At 37.5% G+C, this 15,164-nt stretch overlaps 1 protein-coding gene across 2 annotated transcripts in view; it reads right to left on the minus strand.

Annotated features, from left to right (window-relative positions):
- LOC115434793 (endothelial PAS domain-containing protein 1-like) overlaps positions 1–11,254 on the minus strand; it is a 79,042-nt gene extending 67,788 nt beyond the window's left edge. For both annotated transcript variants that reach the window (XM_030156933.1, XM_030156932.1), the window contains exon 1: positions 10,949–11,254. In XM_030156933.1, coding sequence (XP_030012793.1) covers positions 10,949–10,974 — 26 coding nt within the window. In that variant the 5' untranslated portion in view covers positions 10,975–11,254. The remainder of the gene's footprint in view (positions 1–10,948) is intronic.
- Between the last annotated feature and the right edge of the window lie 3,910 nt (positions 11,255–15,164).

Here is a 15,164-nt window from a genome sequence, read left to right on the forward strand (position 1 = left end):
TCCGTTCCCTGGGAGTGTGTGGATGCAGTACCAATGGGAACCACGGAGGCAATGTCGAGATTTGAAGAAAATGATTTCCAGAAATGGTGGAACTTTTCAAATAGCTCCCGACTTATTTCTGACGACTACCCTTCTCAGTATCAACATTAGTTATACCTACTCTGTCGTCACCATGTTTGTTATTATTAATAACAATTAAAACTTTACTCTTCATAGTATTCGGCTTGTATGTTAATTCACAGCAGCACCCTCTGGTGGATTGATTGACAAATGCTCATTCCAACGCAATGGACGCGTCTAAGTATGAAGGAAATGACGCCTGACACCGTTTGAAACAGGCGTACCTATTTATGTATGCAAAGTGAGCATGAATGGGCCTTGAAATATAGAAGTAAGAGCCCACTTAAACCTTGTTATACATTTAACAAAGAAATGATCAGACAGGAAAAGAAGGCAAACAGACTAAAGCAGGACTGTTTGCATTGTGCCAGAGTTGATGTACTTAATTTCTTCCCATCAGTGAAAACATACAAGTGGTCTTAAACCCACTCATGGTTGTACTTGTCTGTGTTTTGGCTTGGCTCTCTGTCTCCTTACATTCCTGCGGGCAGCTCCAGCGGCCGCTGGAAGTGGCGTGATGTTTGGGTAGCGCTGGGAGGCCGGGCCGACCGGGGGTTAGTGCACAAAAGAGGCATGACGGCGCTGTGCCAACCAGGCCTCGGCCTCTCTGCAGAACGCCGCGGCGATGCATGAAGCACAGCGGCCGTGATTGATTTTCATCTCTGTCACCTCTGCATTCGCCTTATTCATTCTCTTTCCTGTTTAACAACCCTCTGTCCTCCCCTTCTCTTCTTTATGTCTTGTTTTTGCAACTTGTTCCTCTCCTCCCTCCTCTCTACTCACAAGTTGGGAAAAAAAAAAAAAAAAAAACAGTCTAACAATCTCAGCATATAAAGCAGCAGCAAACTCAACAAACTCCATCCAAAACTGAATTTGAGCTAAATGCAACCAGGAATTACATCAAGACAGAACATCAGACCATGGGTGTCAAACTCATTTGCATTCAAGGGCCACATGCAGCCCAATATGATCCCAAGTGGGCCAGACCAGTAACATAATACTATAACAACCTAGAATTTTTTTTTTTTTTATTGATTTATTTCAAATATGGATATGATATACAAGCTTCCTGATTACTACTATTTGACTTCTTTGCACAACATAACATAGAAATGAAAATTCAAGGAAGGATAAAATAATGATACATGCAAAAAGAAAAAGAAAAGTCATATTCAAAAAGGAGTGAGAAGAAGCATAGCTTATTAGCTCTCACCTCTTTGTCTAAATAACTGTCAACTCACATCTTTTGTCATGTTTTAGAGTGAAAAAAATTAAACTACATTCAGGTAATTAAGGAAAATGTTTACATTTGCAAACTATCAAAAAAAAAAAAAAAAGAATAACATGAACAACCATGAACAACCTAAACCTAGTAAGTGCAATTTTAACAATATTATGCCTCAGTTTATCTTTTACACATGTGCATTACAACTTACGGATCACGGTGGATCTACAAATACACAAAACATTTAGTAACAGGCAGAATTTTGTTAAAATTACACTTACTTGTTAATTTCTGTTAAATAAATTCAAATTTTTTTGTGAAAGGATTGTTGGTAAATGTAAGAATTTTCATGTAATTTGACTTTTTTATAGTAAGACAAAGAGATAATTTGTAGCTGTCATTATTTATAGGTTATTAAAATAGTATTTTACTGGTCTAACCCACTTGAGATCATATTGGTCTGTATGTGGCCCCTGAACTAAAATGATTTCGACATCATTGATTGTTAATATTGTCAGTTTAATTTTCTGCACTTCACAAGTTCAACCCACAAGCCGGATTGGACCCTCCGGTGGGTTTTGGCCCACGGGCTGTATGTTTACCACTCCTGTATCAGACTTTAAGTGTACAGTGTCCAATTTGCTGTTCAACTTTTTTTTGCGTATGCGTTAAAAGCCGTCACGTGTTTTAATACATAACACAAGTTCTTAACATGTGTTCTGGCACAACTGGGCCATTTTTAACAACAATGTTTCTATTTGAAGGATTAGTTCCTGATTATCCCAGCGCTTTATCAATCTGACTCATAAACACACAAAGGGAAATGGACAGAGACCGGAGGGAAACAATGGACTTAATTTGTTTTTTGTCCAGTGGTTGTTTTCTAGTGATTAAACATGACAGCACATAATAAAGCGATTTATAACACGGGAAGAGCTTTACGGTAAAAGTATGATTCACTTTGGGACTGTAAGGTACTGCGATTTATTTAGGTGACTACAATGCAACGCTCTGCTTCCTGCTTATTTTTATGCAGAGACAAGAAATAAAAGATGAGTCTAAAACTTTATTCTTGAACTTTAGGACAAGACTTGTGTCAAGGATTATTTATTAGAATTATTTATGGTTTTTAACTGTATCTCAAAAAAAAAAAAAAAAAAGCCATTTACTGCTATTTACATGCCAACGGTTCCCAAAAGACTGAAGAAAAATGCTGTCCTCATTACATTTTATTTTTGTTGTTTGTGTCATTTTTGTCTCATTAGATCTTTTACATATTTTTTTCCTTTAACTTTATTGCATTTTCTGTCATTTTGAGCAACTCCACATTTTTGAATGACATTGGTGAGGTCAACATTTATTAAATACTTCCGATGGATAGCACCTTGACCGATTTTAGGTTGTAATCCTAAACTTGGAAAATACAATTCACAAAAATCATCCAAATCTGCAGCAGCACAGCCTTTACTGTCTCAAAAACCAGAAATTATTGATTAATTAACAGTTTTGTCACATGATCTGATTTTTAGAGAAACTGAACAGATCATGTCATTAAATAAATAGATAAATAAATTTTTTAAAATGACATCCAAACCTCTGCACTCCCCAAATGTCCACCATAAATGACCTGACTATGAGTGATAAGTGTAGTGGAGCATTTTGCAGTGTTGCATCATTGTGTGGTACAGTGTAAATGGTGATGGGTTAATGTGAGGTAAGTCCATTTTTCATGATTCTTTCACTATTAAAACTGTTTGGTTTGTCCACTTTAACCTGCAGGAGTTTGTGCAACAGGTTCCCCTTGACAGTGGAGAAATAAAGTAACTGAAGTCAGATTGTCTCCACAGTGTTTAATGTAGAAATTAATAAAAAAATATCTATCAAAAAGTCAAAAATTACACAGGTGACAACCTAAGGAAGACCCTAAAAACTACAAATAATTGCAAAAATTAGAGTCGAATGAACTCATTGAATTGAATCATGGCTGCAGATGTTTAGTTCATCTGTAAGATTTATTTTGTGTTTCTTCCGGTTATTCTCTGACTATTGTAATAACATCAATCCAAAAACATTCCCAAGTGCATAGTTTCCATCCAAATAAATAAAGCCCTCACAACACCTTAACTTTCCAGTAGCATCTGGAAAACTCAGTTACAACCCTGTAGTCGCTACTTATATATTTACATTATATTATCTTTTTTTTTAATATAAAATATATGACTGATGTAGTGTGTTTAAGTACGAAAATAACTAGAGTTGGTTTGTTCAGTTGAAAAACTTCTTCTATATACCAAATACACATCTTTGTTTTTTTTTTTATATATATACTGTTAAATTTACTGTTTCACCATGCCCAGACGTAATAGTGAGAACTTTTATAAAAAAGGCAGAAAATATGCAAAATGGATCAATCTCTCACCAGTGGTTGTTGGTAATGTATATCAGTCTGGCAGCTGCTCTGGACTCTGACCTTTGAACATTGTTTCCAGTGGAATCACATGTTGAAAGAAGTGAGCAGGGTTCCTCGCAGACCCTCGACTTATTTCTGGTATCACAGGGCCACGATGTAAAAATAAAGCGATTCAATAACATGAGAAACACAGCTGAAGTGTGAGTGTGTGAAATTGTGTCAAAAGACTACAGCAAAGACTGAAGCGGTGGGGTGTTTACTGGTGTTAGACTGATCCGAAACCTGGACGCCAGCCTACAGTGTCTGGTTAGAAGTGATTTATAGAACTAATTTGTAAATACGGCAAACAGATTATGTTTCTATCAACATAATTAGAAAATGTTAAGTATTAGACACCTCATAGATACGCTGATGCAGAGTATATTGGTAAAATGCTTTGAGTCAATGTGCTTGATCTACTTTGTGCCAAAATATCAGTATCTGTGGATGTGATTTTTGCGTTAAAAGATGTCTATGCATTACATCGTTTGAGCATCATCATTGCGATGTCTGTGTGCGCAATAGCCACATTGCAAGTCCTGCAATGTAGGAGGCAAATGAACTCAGCGTGTTCTCATTAAATTTCAAGGGTACCTGACACACACTGCACGCAACGATCCACCAATCACAATCGTTCTTAATCAGTTTGCCGAAGCAGACCACGCCCCTGCACATGGAGTGAGTCGCTGGTGACAACATTGAAAAATGAGCAACGAACAAGACAAAATCACCAAAAACAAAGACTTGGTGCAAAAAAAAGAAAAGCAACGTCAATTATCTGGAATTATTTCGGCTACAAGAAGGATGATACTGAAACACGTGTTCGGTGTCGATAGTGCCTTGCACCTGTTGCCACAACCAGAGGTAACACAATTAATTACTTTGACCATTTACGTTGGCACCACACAGCTATTATATCCTCCCGGGTAGTTTTTCATATTGCAATATATATCGCAGGGTTAAAAAAAAAAAACGCAATGTTCATTTTTTCCAATATCGTGCAACCCTACTATGCATTATTAGTTGAGCAGAGATACACGTTGTGCTTCTAAGTGACATCTAATGGTTGTGTCAGACAGTATCAGAAGTTAACACAAAGCCACGAAAGGTCATTTTTAATGTTTAAGTAAGAATGAGAGGAACAAAGAAGTCTGATGACGTATTTGTTAAGACACAGTGAAGAGATTAGGGTGGACGGACGGATGGACGTTAACACTGGAAAATACTCTCAAGTATGTTTCTTTAACCCATGAGCCAATACCAACACAAAACTGACATTTGGAGGTGATTAAAAGTTGCAGTAAAAAGTAAAATCTTGATGTCAGATATTAGAATAACATGGATCTTAACAAAATAAAATGCAACAGTTCATTTTCGTACTGAACTGGGGGTATTATAAATTATAATATGTGGTAGTAGCAAATAAATAACCATAACATTTAGACAAGACCACAGTCTGATGACTACTTGCACATTTTCACACTTATATAATTTCAAGAAAAGCAGGTATGAAAAATGTTATTAAAGTAAAAGATACATGTAAATGACATAAATCGTGGATACTCGTGCATACTGGATTCCATCACTGGTTCATGATTGTTTCATAACCACATAATTATTACTATGATGTTATGTCATCAAACCTTTACAGAGATTTAACCACAAACCAACTTTAAACAAACCTGCTTTTTGATTTTACTATAAACAAAGCACCACAGTGTCTTTTGCATATTTACCTCCGCCAAGGAGGTTATGTTTTTGCCAGGGTTTGTTTGTTTGTCTGTCCGTTAGTATGCAACATAACTCAAAAAGTTATGGACAGATTTTGATGACATTTTCAGGGTTTGTTGGAAATGGGATAAGGAAGAAATGATTAAATTTTGGTGGTGATCGGGGGTGGGGGGGCCCACGGGGGGGGCCACTGATCAGCCTTGGCGGAGGTCTGCGCTCTCCGAGTGCTTCTAGTTTTTGTTATTTTTTACATTTCTGCCACTGCTTGCATAGACAATAACTTTCAAAACACTTAGAAGGTGGAAGCACCCCCCGTGTATTTAGGTCAGGTCCGAGGTGTTGTTGCTTAAATATTTAAGCACAACCAGCATCTTTTTTTGAGGCTAACCAGAGTGTTTGTTGTCTAAACCTACAGACAGGCCTCAGGACGGGAACTCTAGGTCTGCTGTGTTGAAATGTTCTGTTTTGTCATCCTGTTTTGTGTGAAAATAACCTTTGCTTTACTCAAATATTTTGCATAATTAGTCAAATTCCAAGGTCACTTTAAAGATTGCACAAAAGTATAAGAACTCTAAACATGGGATGAAGAAAATGTTGAAACCAGTCCTTGCCTTTAGGGTTACGATGACTCTTTTCAGTCATGACATATCTGCCTCATTACTCATTTTTCCAGTGTCAGCATCTCTAATGTGAAGTTTTAAATGTTTTCTTTGCCCTTCTGTGATATTAAATGGAATAGCTTTACAATTGGTTTATTGCGTCCAAAACTGAGCCTATTTTACTTTTTTCTTTCCACTTTTTAAATTATTATTATTGTTATTACACCAATAAATGAGAATATAATCAGAAGTTAAAACAATCTCAGCTTCTCTTTTTGGCTATCATATATGACTGGTATTACACACTATAAAGCAGATAGGACACTTGAGGAAGTTAACACTTAAATTTTTTATCTCTTATTTCAGGGGTGTCAAACATATGGCTCATGGGCCAAAACTGGCCCATCAAAGGTTCAGATGAATTTCTGAAATGCACAAATTATAGTGAAGTCATTAACAGTCAAGTGTGTCAAACTCAAATTAGTTCCAAACTCCAAATGCCGGACTCCAAAAATGTAATATTCTGCCTGTTATTAAATGATTTGTGCCTTTGTAGATCCACTGTGATCTGTAAGTTGTAATGCACATGTGTAAATGATAAGTTGAGGCATAAGACTCTTAAAATTGCATGTGTTTTTCCTCAGAAATTTCAGATTTTTCAGGAAATTTACATTTTTTTGTGAAGGAATAGTTTGTAAATGTACTTTTTTCACTCTAATACATAGAGAAAATTTCAGAGTTGACATTATTTTAAGGTTATTATGTTATTGTATTGGTCCAACCTGTTTGAGATCAAATAGGGCTGAATGTGGTTCCTTTGACACCCCTGTCTTATTTTATCTGGAGATCTTGCTGTTGTGGAGTCCAGAATTAGTTCATTAACAAATGAGCGATTATGGTATCACCTGTATCTGTTTGTTCATCACCAGGATTATGCAAAAAAAAAAAAAAAACACTACTGCACAGATTAAATAAGGGCACAGTCCAAGAACAAACCTGTTCAATTGTTCAAAGCAGATCTATAAAATGGGGTCAATCCGGACTTTTCCCCCCACTTTATCAGAGAAGAGATAGAGCAGCTGATTGAATTACAGGACTGTGGGGCCTTGGCGGTGGTACAAACACACAGGAAGTTGTTATCTGAAGTAACCGAAGCTATTAAGCTGTTTTTTTTTTTTACTCCAATGTGAAGACTCGTCGTGGACAATCACATAAAACATTCCAGCGAAAGCATCCTCCTCTATCAACATGATAACCCAAACTGTAAAGCAGCTTCTCTAAACACTGCATGTGCGTGTGTGTGTGTTTGCCAGGCAGCCGTCACGAATCTCAACTTATCAGAGTAATTAGGACTTCCAGGCAGCAGCTGAGAGTACTGTGAAATACACACACTATGACACAGGGAAACACACAACACATCGACAAGCAGACAAAAACTTGTGAACTTTCACACACATACACACAGAGACGCTTTTCATCTGCAGCCCGACACACACACACACAGGTCTCCCTTCCTAAAATGGCCGATACTTCTTCGGTGGACTCATTTGCTCTTTTAATGTGATCCCCCCCCCCACACACACACACACACACACACACTTTCATCCTCTACAGCACAGTCCACTTATAGTTTGTGTCTCAATACCTGCGCTCTTCATGTTTAGGCCTAATCTGACACAAAGGGAGTCACAAATGATGAGGAGCTGACAGACAAAACTGCTGTTCAGGAACATTCTTCCTCATACTTCTTGCATATCTTGGGTTTTTTCATGTCTCAAACTATCAAAATTCTCATGATCTGACTGTAAACACCTTCTCCACAGGTAAGGTGTTAATTCTCCACCTTTAGTGGTGAGGTAGTGTTATGGAAGATGCACACGCCTACAAGTTGCAACCAGTAAAGGATTATTATGCAAGATTAGTTACATGACCTCATCAGTGCTGGTGAACAATTAACCACCAAAACCCGGTCTAGCACTTGGAGGAAATCACTCAGCATAAATGCTCTTTCAAAACAATAAAGAAGTTGTTTAAAAGCAAGAAAACGTAAGTGAAAAATCTACAGCTATAATCAGATGAGCGGCTAAATGGTTAAGCAGCTTGTGTGTAAGGTAGGTATGAAATGAAATGGTACTGTAAGATCTGAATGATGACACATTTTACCAGAATATAACACCATATCTTTCAGCAGACTGAAGAACAGACATGTCATGAGTGTATGAACGTCGCAGACTAAGTCACCAAATATGTAGCAGCAGTTTTTCAGATCTGCACCGACTCCAGGCGGCTGATTACCCAACTCTGATCTTCTCCACAGGAGAGCAGCACGACAACTACTGTACATTATACTGTACCTGAGGCTCTGGAAAGTTCCTGACTATGCACTGTGTTATCTCCTGACATTACTATTAGTTACAGCCTCATGTAGACAGTGTTAGAAGAGGTGAGAGGTCATAACTCTGTGGTAAAACACACTTTGTCTTGCTCTTACATGCTCAAAATGTTATGTGGACTTAGAAGTCTATATAAAATATTACACTGATCTACGAGTAAAATGCCTCCAGAATAAAAGTAGTGAAACTTTAACGAGGTTGACTCACTAATAAAGAAAAAATAAGTCAAAATTCCTAGTTGAATGTAGTTTCCAAGATCAAAGCAGGAATCAAAATGTGAAAAATCTGAGAATAAATGAAAGAATGGTTTTTACTTAAAAGAAATGTTTGTCTCAGAGCTACTAGATCTACTTCAAAACACTTTTTACAGGTTTTTTCAAGTAGAAGATTCCTAAATCTACTGTAAAAATGAACATAAACCAACATATATGTGTGATAACACTTTATCATATAGATTGAAGACGTCAGCTAACCAGCACTTTGGCCATTTGTTTTCAATTCATCTCATTAGTGTAAGATTTAGCACATTTAATCTGAGGCATAATAATTTCTTAAAAAAAAAAAAAAAAATCACATCAGTGTTGTTATTCAACAGATGCAAGCCTACTTCTTTAGTAGGCCTACTGCCTGTCTGCTGTGCATCCTGTCTGCACAGGTTTGTGAGGATATACAGGCTTCATGTTAAAAAAGACCAAATTAAAACAGATCATTTTGAGCTGCATTAGAGAATCTGATGAGTTTTTTTTTCCCACTTTACATTTCGATACAGGCTCATTTTTTTTATATTAAAGTCAATACAAGTGATATGTCCCACCTGTCTAATTTCAAGTTAAAGGTTTATATTCTATTAAACGCTGCTAAAAGTTGCATAAAGCTAAATAAATAAATAAAGATTAAATAATAAAAACACTTTGATAATGTGACTTGCAAACATTATGTCCTCTTTCATCACTTACCGTAGTCTACATGATCCTGAATACAAACTCATTACCCTCACTCCATTAAAAACACATTAACTGTGATCCTAAACTTTATAGACTGTTTTGCTGTGATTTCCAGCAGACTCAATCTATGATAGTAAACTTTTAGACTGGGTTTCCAGCAGACCCAGTCTATGATCCTAAACTTTTAGACTGGGTTTCCAGCAGACCCAGTCTATGATAGTAAACTTTTAGACTGGGTTTCCAGCAGACCCAGTCTATGATCCTAAACTTTTAGACTGGGTTTCCAGCAGACCCAGTCTATGATAGTAAACTTTTAGACTGGGTTTCCAGCAGACCCAGTCTATGATAGTAAACTTTTAGACTGGGTTTCCAGCAGACCCAGTCTATGATCCTAAACTTTTAGACTGGGTTTCCAGCAGACCCAGTCTAGGATCCTAAACTTTTAGACTGGGTTTCCAGCAGACCCAGTCTATGATCCTAAACTTTTAGACTGGGTTTCCAGCAGACCCAGTCTATGATGGTAAACTTTTAGACTGGGTTTCCAGCAGACCCAGTCTATGATAGTAAACTTTTAGACTGGGTTTCCAGCAGACCCAGTCTATGATAGTAAACTTTTAGACTGGGTTTCCAGCAGACCCAGTCTATGATCCTAAACTTTTAGACTGGGTTTCCAGCAGACCCAGTCTATGATAGTAAACTTTTAGACTGGGTTTCCAGCAGACCCAGTCTATGATAGTAAACTTTTAGACTGGGTTTCCAGCAGACCCAGTCTAGGATCCTAAACTTTTAGACTGGGTTTCCAGCAGACCCAGTCTATGATAGTAAACTTTTAGACTGGGTTTCCAGCAGACCCAGTCTATGATCCTAAACTTTTAGACTGGGTTTCCAGCAGACCCAGTCTATGATAGTAAACTTTTAGACTGGGTTTCCAGCAGACCCAGTCTATGATAGTAAACTTTTAGACTGGGTTTCCAGCAGACCCAGTCTATGATAGTAAACTTTTAGACTGGGTTTCCAGCAGACCCAGTCTAGGATCCTAAACTTTTAGACTGGGTTTCCAGCAGACCCAGTCTATGATCCTAAACTTTTAGACTGGGTTTCCAGCAGACCCAGTCTATGATAGTAAACTTTTAGACTGGGTTTCCAGCAGACCCAGTCTAGGATCCTAAACTTTTAGACTGGGTTTCCAGCAGACCCAGTCTATGATAGTAAACTTTTAGACTGGGTTTCCAGCAGACCCAGTCTAGGATCCTAAACTTTTAGACTGGGTTTCCAGCAGACCCAGTCTATGATAGTAAACTTTTAGACTGGGTTTCCAGCAGACCCAGTCTAGGATCCTAAACTTTTTGCAGACCCAGTCTGATGTGAAATCCCAGCCCAGTCACATGCAGGTCTGCCCGCGTGCCCCTGTCCCCAGTGTCAGACTAAACAAACACAGACTTTATCTTTGACTCCGTTTAAAACCACACACATGTCCGGTGTCTTACCTCTTTTTCTCCTTGTCGGCCGTCATGTTTTCTCTGTTTTCGCTCAGTAACAGTTGTAATAATTCCGCAGCAGTCTCCAGTTTAGTCCACACCGTGTCAGCAGCAGGGGGACAGTGTGTACATGGGTCCACCTGTGGACCTGCTCAGTCCACTGAGTCCGGGTCGGGGCCGTACGGTCTCAGAACACTGCCGAGGATCGTACAGCCTCTCCCACGCTGAAAGAGATCCACACAAGCCGGGTCTGGACGCTCAGTGACAGTGTGTCCGCCGCAGGTCCGCAGGTCCAGGCTCTCCTCTCTCAGCTCCTCTTCCTTCAGCCTCTGACACTGAGCCTCAGCTGGAACGGGCTCGCTCACAGATGCGGCGCGTTGATTCGCCGAGAGTGGCGCCGGGAAACGCCCACTGCCTCTGCCCCCCTCGGCCACGCCCCCTCCGCACCGTTTCTCCTGTACCTGCTCAGCAACAGGTGTGTTCAGGGAACGGAGGAAAAAGTCACCCACAGGAGAAACCCATGAGCGAGTGACACATTTCAGAACATGATCTGTATTTACAGCAGGGGGGTCAAACTCATTTTAGTTCAGGGGTCATATTCACCCAAATATGACCTTAAATGGGCCAGACCAGTAAAATAATAACAGTGAAAAAGTAAAATGACATTATCATAATGTTTACATCTACAAACAGGGATGTCAAATTAATTTCAATTCAGGGGCCACATACTGTCTAATATTTTATAAAGAGGGCCGGACCAGTAAAATAATAGAAATAATAGGAAAACACAGGGGTGTCAAACTCATTTTAGTTCAGGGGCCACATACTGTCTAATATTTTATAAAGTGGGCCGGACCAGTGAAATAATAGAAATAATAGGATAACACAGGGGTGTCAAACTCATTTTAGTTCAGGGGTCATATTCACCCAAATATGACCTTAAATGGGCCAGACCAGTAAAATAATTACAGTGAAAAAGTAAAATGACATTATGACAATGTTTACATCTACAAACAGGGGTGTCAAACTCATTTCAATTCAGGGGCCACATACAGTCTAATATTTTATAAAGTGGGCCGGACCACTAAAATAATAGAAATAACAGGATATGAAGTGCAATACAACACTACAAAGAGCACAGTTCTGATATGCAGAACAAAAGCGGACAAGGACCTAAACTTCCCTAATTTTACCTGTCAGGACAGGTGTGAGTGTGAGTACCAAAATAAAGTATTTAGGTCACTTTATTATGGATCAAATGTCCGATGATGATGATATGTACAGGCAATGTCGGATGTTATATGCCCAGGTTAATATGATGGCAAGAAAATTCTCAGTGTGTACAAAAAATTCATTCATTCATTTTCTGAACCCGCTTTATCCTCACTAGGGTCACGGGGGTCGCTTGGAGCCTATCCCAGCTACATAGGGGTGAAGGCGGGGTACACCCTGGACAAGTCGCCAGTTCATCGCAGGGCTGAACATATAGAGACAAACAATCACACTTACATTCACACTTATGGGCAATTTAGATTAACCAGTTAACCTATTAGTGCATGTCTTTGGATGGTGGGAGGAAGCCGGAGTACTCGGAGAGAACCCACGCAGACATGGGGAGAACATGCAAACTCCACACAGAAAGGTCCCATCCCCCCATCGACAGGTGTTGGAATCGAACCCAGGACCTTCTTGCTGTGAGGCACGAGTGCTAACCACTGCACCACCGTGTACAGAAAATGTCAAGAAGAATCTCCTCAGAGCATTTTGTACTCCTCTTTATACTGCCCCCTTATGGTCCAGGTTTAAAAAGGCTAGCGTACAGAAGCTCTAAGTTGCATATAATGATTCCGTGAGAATACTGTTTAAAAAACCTCGATGGACTAGTGCAAGTGAGTTATTCTGCAAGGTAGGAGTGAACACTTTTCAGGCTCTTATGAGAAATTTAATGTACAAATTTATCTGTCGATTGAACGATTCTCAGAATGCCATCATTCAGCTTTTGATTAATCGCAGTCATAGTTCGGTGCGATACCAGTCATCCCTGCGGCGACACTGGTACATTTGTCTTTTATAATATAGATGATGTTTTGTCTGTGTTTTTAACCTGTGTTTTTAAATGTATTCTGTCTGTTGATTGCTTGTTTGTCTGTTTTTAAATGGACTCCCAAGTCTGCAAATAAAGATGATGATGATGATGATGATGATGATGATGATGATGATGATGGTAACACAGGGGTGTCAAACTCATTTTAGTCCAGGGGCCATATTCAGCTAAATTTGATCTGAAGTGGGCCGGACCAGAAAAAACAATAATAAAATAACCTATAAATAATAACAACTCAAAATTTTTGTCTTTGTTTTAGTGCAAAAAAAACATTAAATTATGAAAATACTTACTTTTATAAACTATCCAAAAAAAAAAAAAAAAAACCCTGAAAAAAACTGAAATATAAATTCAAAAATGTAAGAAAATTTAGTGCAGTTTTAACAATATTCTGCCTTAACTTCTCATTTGTCCATGTGCATTATGGATCAGATCTACAAAGACACTAAACACTGAGGAACAGGCAGAATTTTTTTTTTTTTTTTTTAATTGTGTTTAGTTTTCTTTAGACATTTCAGGTTGTTCATATTTGTTCAGGTAATTCACATTTTAGTGTTACAGGATAGTTTGTAAATGTTAATACTTTCATAATTTAGTGTTATTTTTTGCACTAAAACAGAAAATAAAATAAGTTGTTAATTCTAGATTTTTTTTTAACTTAATTGAAGATTTTTTTTTTTTGGCTTAATTCAAGATTTTTTGCTAAATTTGAAATGTTTTTTGGCTTAATTTACGATATTTTTTTTACTTAACTGAAGATTTTTTTGGCTTAATTCAAGATTTTTTTTTTACTTAATTGAAGATTTTTTTTATTTTTGCTTAATTCAAGATTTTTTCCTTAATTCAAGCTAATTTTTTTTTTTTTTTTTCTTAATTCAGTTCAAGACCGTGGAATTTTTGCACTTGGCAAAAACATCCCAAGGGCCGAACTGGACCCTTTGGCAGGCCGCATGTTTGACACCCCTGGGATAACAATTTATAAATAATGTCAACTCCAAAGTTTGCTCTATGTTTTTGAGTGAAAAAAAAGTCAAATTCCGTATGAAAATGTTGACATCTACGAACAATACTTGAACATAACATGAACAAATACGAACCTGAAAATTCTTTTTTTAAAAAAAAAGTGCAATTTTAACAATATTATGCCTTAGTTTATAATTTCTACATGTGCATTATAACATACAGATCACAATGGATCTACAAATTACACAAAACATTTAGTAACAGGCAGAATATTAGCAAAATTAGAGTACTGTTAAGATATTTCAAGTTATTCACATTTTTTGTAAAAGGCTAGTCTGTAAATGTAAACATTTTTGTGTAATTTTAACTTTTTTTAAAAACTGAAACAAAGAGAAAAATTTGCTGTTTTCATTATTTATAAGTTATTATGATAGTATTTTACTGGTCTGACCCACTTTAGATTGAATTGACCTAAAATTATTTTAATATCCTTGATTTTTAATGTCTTCAGTGTAATTTCAGGGTAACTTTTGCACTTCACAAATTCATCCCAGGGGCCGGACTGAACCCTTTGGTGGGTCAGATTTGGCCCCCGGGCCGCATGATTGACACCTGTGATCTACAACGTTTCCTTAAAAATCTGAATAACATGAACAATGTGAATTGTCTTAAGAAAAACAAGTGACATTTTAACAATATTCTGCCTCAGTTTATCAGTTTGTCATTTGCGCATGTGCGTTACAACTTACATTACAATTACAAATAAACAAAACATATAATACCAGGTATAATATTTGTAAAATTCCATTTACTTCTCTTAAGACATTTCAGGTTATTCATATTTGTTCAGGTAATTCACATTTTTTGTAAAAGGATAGTTTGCTAATGGAAACATTTTCATGTAATTTTACTTTTTTTCACTAAAACAAAGATAAAATCTGTAGTTGTCATTATTTATAGGTTATTATGATACTATTTTACTGATCTGACCCAACTGAGATCTAATTGGTCTGTATGTGGAACTGAATTTAAATGATTTTGACACCATTGATTGTTAATATCTTCAGTGTAATTTTTGCATTTCACTAATTCATCCCACGGGCCGGACTGGACCCTTTGGCGGGCCAGATTTCGCCCGCCGCATGTTTGACACCTGTG

This window comes from Sphaeramia orbicularis, chromosome 15 (genome assembly GCF_902148855.1).
Source record: "Sphaeramia orbicularis chromosome 15, fSphaOr1.1, whole genome shotgun sequence".
Lineage (NCBI taxonomy): Eukaryota > Metazoa > Chordata > Actinopteri > Kurtiformes > Apogonidae > Sphaeramia > Sphaeramia orbicularis.